The sequence below is a fragment of the Cyphomyrmex costatus genome, unplaced genomic scaffold (assembly GCF_001594065.2).
Source record: "Cyphomyrmex costatus isolate MS0001 unplaced genomic scaffold, Ccosl1.0 scaffold676, whole genome shotgun sequence".
NCBI lineage: Eukaryota > Metazoa > Arthropoda > Insecta > Hymenoptera > Formicidae > Cyphomyrmex > Cyphomyrmex costatus.
In genome coordinates, this window is record NW_017280240.1 from 28219 (window position 1) to 36678 (window position 8460).

Here is an 8460-nt window from a genome sequence, read left to right on the forward strand (position 1 = left end):
TTTTATTTCGACAATGAGGAAATTGTGATTCCCGAAGTATCACGAACTGCGCGATATAGAGCGGTATTTGAAGCGCGAAATTTTACGTTCTCGTGGTGTAAAGAGTAAGGAGGACGAAGAGTTTCCGCTGGTGAATCGCGTCAATAACAATACGATGAAGAGTGAGATCAAATGCGTCTATTCGATAAATTTCATCAAACCTTACAACATTGGACAGCTGTTGGGATTTTCATCGAATCGCGTGCTCGAACCGCAACAGTGGCATGAATCAGACGTGCCGATAAATATCATCAACGTAAACATTATTCGTATCGAGTGCAACGTGACCGCGGGTGCGTACAGCAACGACAAGTGCGTGCACACGATACACGAGTTTTCACCGATTGTCCCACCAGGATATAAGATATCGGAAAGGCCGACGCAAATCATTTACCTTCCGATCGTCGTACGGAGCACTACGGATCTGACGATTCGCGTGGATCAAGACGGCCGATTGCTCGATTTTCGTGGAGAGGAGATTACCGTTAGATTGCATGTATGAAGACGACGGCGCTAACGTGAGATGCTTGTGCTGAATGAACAACCGAAATAGATGAGGGATTTTAACGGAGAGATTTCATCTAGAAAAAGACTCAGTGCGTCCAACGTTGCATTTTTAAAGTCGTTAGGTTTTATCGTACGAAATGGCTGATATCTTGAACATTGTCGGTGAGCCGATCTTTGACGATCGCATCGTCAAGTTTGAATTTCATACGTACAATCCATACGCCAATACAACGTTTGGACATAGCGACGAGATACGAATACCTATACAGCAGCAAGATTTATACACGTTGCCATGCGAAAGTTTTCTCTACATTGAAGGAAGATTGACCGTGAAGAAGAAGGATGATAAGACGCCAACAACGCTTGGAAATAATTGCATAGCGTTCATGTTTGATGAAATTCGGTATGAACTCAACAGTGTGGAGATTGATCGCAACAGAAATGTTGAAATTATTAGTACCCTCAAGAACTATGTATCGTTGACGTATGACAAGTCTTTGATTGCGCTAAACACTGGGTGGAATTCTATATTCGACATAACGGAAGGTTACTTTAACTTTTGCGTACCGCTCAACATACTGTTGGGCTTTTGCGAGGATTACAAACGCGTGATTGCTAACGCTCGCCATGAATTGATTTTGATACGAGCGCGCAACGATAACAATTGTATACTGGGAAATTCAGCGACGGAGCCGGAGGTTGAACTGATCAAAGTGCAATGGCGGATGCCTCATGTTATGCTAAACGAGATCACTAAACTATCAAGCGAGCATTGGAAAGCGGTCGTTATCTCAGTATGAGTTTTCGCTCATGGGATCTGTACGAGTATCCTCTGTTACAGAGTACGACGAAGCATACATGGGCTGTCAAAACGGCGACTCAACTCGAGAAGCCACGTTACGTTATCTTTGCTCTTCAGACCGGTCGAAAGAATATCATGTCTCAAAATGCGAGCGTGTTTGATGATTGTAAATTGAGTAATGTGAAGCTTTATCTCAATTCAGAGTTTTATCCGTACGGTGATTTGAATCTCGATTTCGACCAAAAGAGATACGCTCTCCTGTTTGATATGTACGCGCGTTTTCGTAAGGCATATTACGGAATCGACTGCTTCGAAACGCTGCTTAATGTACTCTCGTTTATTGAGAAAGGACCGTTTGCTGTCATTGACTACTCGCGACAAAACAAATCCGTCAAAAGCGCTACCGTGGATGTACGAATAGAATTTGACTGCAAGGAGAATGTATCCGCCAATACCACCGCCTATTGCCTCATCATACACGATCGTGTTATCGAATACTGCCCGCTGTCCAACGTAGTGCGCAAGATTATGTAAATCGCACCGTCAGCAATTATCTTCAATTTAAGAGAGATTAACACTGATATGAGTGCAGTTTCGAATAAATGCTCGTCATGATCATACCAACGTTTGTGGATCTACAAGGATTCGTCGTAGACAAGAAATTTATCGTCAAGGAAGTAGCGGTGCTGAGAAGAGGAACTGTTATCACACACTACATTTTTTCATGTCCTATACCATGGAATTTACTGACAAGATCCGACAAATCTTGCGCTTCCTAGTTGAGTGCTTATCACCATGGATTGCGATGGGAAGACGGGATGGTCCCGTACAGCATGGCGAAACGTCTAATCACAGAGGCTGTAACAGAAGACGATGAAGCTCTCGTATATGTAAAGGGGCTTGAAAAACGACAATGGCTATCCGATATACTCGATTGCGATAATGTGATCGTTGAAACTCTAGATGCGCATTACGAAGATGTAGAATCCCTACGTAGCTTATAGCGTTTTCCACTGGGAAAACTGATGCAGCACTAGCGCCGTGCTAAGTTTATATGAAAACTGCATTAGTGCAGTAATAGTGCAGACTCAGGGGAACACATTCGATACTGGCTGTATCACTGTACACTTCGAACATAACCTTAAAAAATGAATCCAGAAAGCAAATTACACTTTCGATTAAACGAAGAAGTTTCCTATTTTGATACGGAATGCATGGAAAGTTGTGATGCGAAATTAATATAAGGTAATAATAATAATAATTTTTCAATATTGGCATTTTTCTTTTTATCGTACTTTTAATAAAATATTTCCAATAAAGAGTTTAAATAATTTTGTTGTATATATTTTAAATAAGAATTTATGTTTGAATATTTATTTTTAGATAATAATCAATATGCAATTAAATATATAATAAACCTAATAAACAATGGGACCATAATTCTGCAAGAGCCATTAAAAACTATCTACAGAATTCGAAATAATGAACATATTATCATATATAAAGCAGATAAAGAGGAATTTCAGAGTCAATTTCAGTCAGAACTAGAAGAATTTGAGGAAGATATTGCAATTGTAGATGAGAAAAAGCGTTCAGAATGGGGCGAACAAGATACTGAAATATTATTAGAGAAATATGAAATATATATGAAAATGGTAGGACCAATGAAAAAGTTCAAAAATAAAAAAGTAATGTGGGAAAAAATAGCTACGGATATTGAAGATAATATTGGCCGAAAATACACTTCTGTTCAAGTAGAAAATCGCTTCAAAACATTTTAAAAAGAAAAAAGGACGCAATTGAACATAATAAACGTTCTGGCAATGAAAGAACAGATGTTCCATATGAAGAGCAACTAGAAAAAATTGCTTCTCTAGATGATAGTATTAAGCCGGAGATATTAATGAGCATTCATAACACAAGAATACTAAAAAATCATAATGCATCCAGCAGCTTACAGCCTAGTCCTTTGTCAAAAAAAGTAAAAATAATGCCAGAGAATAAAATTGTTGCACCTTCCCTAAAAAGTAACAATGGAGAAGAGATATGTTCCTCAAAAGGAGTGAAAATGATGCCAGAGAATAAAATTGTTGCAGTTTCCCTAAAAAGAAGTAATGAAAAGGAAACAAAAGAAAATTAAAAAAAATCAATTCAAGAAACTTTATTGGAATTACATCGATCAAAAGAGGAAAGCAAGGAACGATGTCACCAAGAAAAATTACAATTAATTAAAGAACTTTTTAAGAAAGATATGTAACGTGTTCCTATTTTTTTTAAATTTATCAGCTTTTTTTGTACAAAGATTTAAGTATAGAACATTAGATGTAATACGTATATTTTTTTTAAGTTCACACAAAAAGTTTATTTTTGTTTCCAATTACACAAAAAAATTATCTTTGTTACAAATTAAATACTAAAGACTTATTATCTTCATTCTAATAAGTGATTAAGAGTTACTTTTATTTTGTTATGAATGAAGAATATTTCTTGAAATACACTTATTGAAATACTTTTATTTTGTTATATTATAAATATAGCACAAATTATTTGCGTATTTATACTTTGTTTTTTAGTTTTTATTATAATTTATTTCAGTGTAACCTATTGTGCAATATTTATATATTGCAAAGGCGTTCCTTTATGATATTTTTCCTTTATGGTAAAATATTTTTAATTAAAAATAAAAGAATACACACACACATATATTTATTTATGATTTCTACCTTATATACTGTTACAATAACTTATTTACTTATTAATAGTGTCATTATTCAAATAAGAACAGGCTATCCTTTATGGTATTTCTTTTAGCTTCTCCTGCTGCTCGGGATTGGATATCATTCTCCCTCTCTAATTCCCAATTGATATTTGCTTCTTGAATATAGTCTTTATCACTAATTAAATCATTCATGTCTATACATAAATTATGTAGAACGCAAAGTGCAAGAATGTATCTACTAATTTTTTCTATTTTATGCATATCTAATTTTAAAAGTTGACGGAAACGACCTTTGAAAATACTAAAAGTGTTTTCAATTTTTACTCGGGTTGCACAGAATTTCTTATTATAATTATTTTGACTACAATTTAAAGTTGTTGTTTCCTTATATGGTACAAGTAACCATGGTCTAATAGCATATGCTCCGTCACCAAGAATATGATATTTTTTCTCACAAATATATGGGAGCTTCTCTTTTATGTCAGAAAGTGTAAAAACTCGAGCATCATGTATTTTTTCAGGAATTCCAGTAAACACATCTAAAAACCTGTTGTTATGATCACAAATTGCTTGCAATGTAACAGATGTCAGATCATGTCTATTTGTGTATGTTGATTTAATTTTATGTATAGGTGTGCGTATGTTGATATATGATCCATCTATACATCCAATTACATTCGGAAATCCTGAAATCTAAAATATACCATTGAATAAATTTCATAAATAAATAAGAAATTTTTAATATTTATATATATATATTAGGGTGGTCCTTAAAAAATAAATTCTTCTCGGATATCCCTAAATCGGCTTCAAATAATTCAAAACGAAACCCTGAATTTTTTCAGATTTTTATCTTCGCTTTTTCCCGCGCCCTAAGAGCCCTCACATTTACTATTTTTTTTACTATTTTTCGCATGTTTTAAAATTTTTTGACTGGCACCTTTTATACAATCAATCTAAAAATATACCAAATGTAATATCTTTTTTTGTATACTTTCCAAGTGCAAAAACTAGAATCAACAAAAATGATCGATATGTGATCGAATTCCATTTAGAACATTCATAATTAATTACAAAAAAAAAATAAGAAGAGCTCCAAATATCTCAATTAAATTAAAATGTTTCTGTTAGAATGCATTTTAACGTTACGTAGGATAGAATTTCGAATTCCTTATAATCCTCCTATTAAAATGACCCCCTTATAAGTTAAAAACGATAAATTTTTAGCCGAGTTGCCGGTTTTGTAATGGAAAAACTTTTTTCAACAAAAATCAGGTAAAGAATAAAAATTTGGTTTATGCTCTATAACTCGTTAGGAAATAATCTGGCAATTTTACATTTAAGATGAATGTATTCTCTACCATTTTAGCTTTGAAAAGGTCTACTTATTGATCTAGAAAAAAAATTCTTACCTAAAAACTATCAGTAGAATTGCGCTCATCTTTGCATGCATGAAATCTACGCTATTCCATGTTTATTACTTTAAGCATGACTTTTTTATTATCTTTAATTTTTATATTTAAATTCTAGTAACTTTTATTGATAGAATTTATGGATGCTCCGTGTCACTAAAGTATAAATATTACGCAACTTGTTCCTTCTGAAGTCAGAAACTTTTTCTGTACAATTCAGAAGTGTTACGTTAAAATTCAACTCTTAAAATTTTTCTTTAATGATGGTAAAATTTTTTAAAAAATTTATTACGAGTTTTTTGGATTGCTTTTTGATTTTTTGACAAAAATGAGGGCCAAACTCGAGAGATTCAATGCGCCAGGAAGTCTAATAACTTTTATTATAAATTTCTCAACATTATGAACAATTATTATCTGCAATAAAATAATATTTTATTATAACAAATATAATAAATAAAATTCCCGATTTAACGTTATTTTGCGATCTGCAACATTTCATGGAATTTTATTCTTCCAGACTTCATGCATGCAAAGATGAGCGAAATTCTATTGATCGTTTTTAGGTGAGAATTTTTGTTTATAGATCAATAAGTAGACCTTTTCAAAGCTAAAATGATAGAGAATACAATCAGCTTAAATGCAAAATTGTCAGATTATTTCCTGACGAGTTATAGAGCAAAAACCAAATTTCTTTTTCTTTACCTGATTTTTGTAGGAAGAAGTTTTTCCATTACAAAAGCGGTATCTCGGCTATAAATTTATTGTTTTTAACTTATAAGGGAGTCATACAGGGGGAATTCAAAATTCTATCCTAGGTAACTTTAAAATGCATTCTAACAGCGATTTTTCAATTTAATTGAGATATTTTGAGCTTTTCTTATTTTTTTGCGTAATTAATTTTCAGTTCTAAATGGAATTATTCGATCAGATATTTATCATTTTGGTTGATTCTGGAGTTTTTGCACTTGGAAAGCATACAAAAAAATAGTAAAAAAATAGTAAATGTGAGGGCTCTTAGGGCGCAGGAAAAAGCGAAGATAAAAATCTGAAAAAATTCAGGGTTTAGTTTTGAATTATTTGAAGCCGATTTTGGGGTATCCGAGAAGAATTTATTTTTTAAGGACCACCCTAACATAGCTGACTGAAGTTTGGAACGTTCTTGGAACGAATTTTTCAAAACGATTTCTCCCATTTCTCCTTTGGCACAGATGTTCCTCTGCATGCCAGAATACAAATAGAAAACACCCCGATCGAATACATGTGTCGGAAGACACCCTTATGGGCGAAAAACCACCCTCGAAACAACTTAAAAATTTCTCAAAGATCGTAGAATGATTTCTCCCATTTCTCCTTTTGCACAGAGGTCCCTCTGCATGCCAGACAATAAATAAAAAATACCCCGATCGAATACACGCGTCGGAAGACACCCTTATGGGCGAAAAACCACCCTCGAAACAACTTAAAAATTTCTAAAAGATCGTAGAATGATTTCTCCCATTTTTCCTTTGGCACAGATGTTCCTCTGCATGCCAGACAATATATAAAAAATACCCCGATCGAATACATGCGTCGGAAGCCACCCTTATGGGCGAAAAACCACCCTCGAAACAACTTAAAAATTTCTAAAAGATCGTAGAATGATTTCTCCCATTTCTCCTTTTGCACAGAGGTCCCTCTGCATGTCAGACAATAAATAAAAAATACCATGATCGAATACATGCGTCGGAAGCCACCCTTATGGGCGAAAAACCACTCTCGAAACAACTTAAAAATTTCTTAAAGATCGTAGAATGATTTCTCCCATTTCTCCTTTTGCATAGAGATCCCTCTGCATGCCAGACAATAAATAAAAAATACCCGTATCGAATACATGCGTCGGAAGCCACCCTTATGGGCTAAAAACCACCCTCGAAGCAACTTAAAAATTTTTCATAGATCGTAGAATGATATCTCCCATTTCTCCTCTTGCACAGAGGTCTATCCGCAAGCCTGACAATAAATAAAAAATACCCTGATCGAATACACGCGTAGGAATGCTCCTGAAAAGTGTCCTTCACGTGATTCAAATTTCGCGTTACTCAACATTGTATGACATTTTAATTGTATAGAAAGGTCATAGAGCAGGTTTAACTTTTTCACTATAATTATTGAAAATTTATTTAGTGTGGATTCATACACTGAGAAAAAATGCTGTTCATTCAATTAAAATTAATGTCACGGGCTGTTACTATTATAATTATTTAATTTATGTATATTTTTATTGATACACACACAATAGCTTTAATTATAGTTTAATAATCAAGATCTTTGTATCAATAAAAATATAAATGAATTAATTACTTATGTTAGTGACAGCCTATGATATATATTTTAATTGAATTAACAGTATTTTTTCTCATTGTATTTTCGTAGGTTTTATTATAATATTGCACATAGGCTTCTATCTATATACAGTCTGTCTAGGAGGAGCGTGGAAGGCCTATCTCAAAGAATAAAGATAATTATTCTTTATAGATTGCTTATCAACGTTAAAGTTATATTGATTGTATTTAGTAGGATTATGGCCAAAATGCTATTATATTAATAAATAGTCCAGTCACCAGCTGAGTCTATAATAGACTGGCACCTCTGAGGGATTCTACGTAGAATCATTTTCTATATGTCAATTTAATAAGTGAACACATTATTAATATGTTTGCATTTTAGCTCTAATCAAATAGAATGTTACTGCGTATTTAAGAATTATGTTAATTAAAGTTTTCTATTAATTATGTCGATCACGCTCTTATTCGACAGACTGTATATACGCATACAATCTGTCTAATAAAAGCGTGGTCGACATAATTTATTTTTTCACCTCGGAGGTGCTAGTCTATTGCAGACTCAGCTGGTGACTGAACTCCTCATTAATGTAATTACATTTTCGCGATATTCCTACTGAATACAATCAATACAAATTTAAGTCTAATAAGCCATTTTTC

At 33.5% G+C, this 8460-nt stretch overlaps 1 protein-coding gene across 1 annotated transcript; it reads left to right on the forward strand.

The window, feature by feature from the left end:
• The first annotated feature begins 1342 nt into the window (after window positions 1-1342).
• On the forward strand, window positions 1343-1882 carry LOC108780111 (uncharacterized). Its single transcript, XM_018547703.1, has one exon. The coding sequence runs from the start codon at window positions 1343-1345 to the stop codon at window positions 1880-1882; it is 540 nt and encodes a 179-aa protein (XP_018403205.1).
• Window positions 1883-8460: the final 6578 nt, after the last annotated feature.

Excerpts from the sequence above, each read along its gene's own strand:
- LOC108780111 (XM_018547703.1), top strand. The coding sequence starts at position 1,343 with ATGAGTTTTCGCTCATGGGATCTGTACGAGTATCCTCTGTTACAGAGT.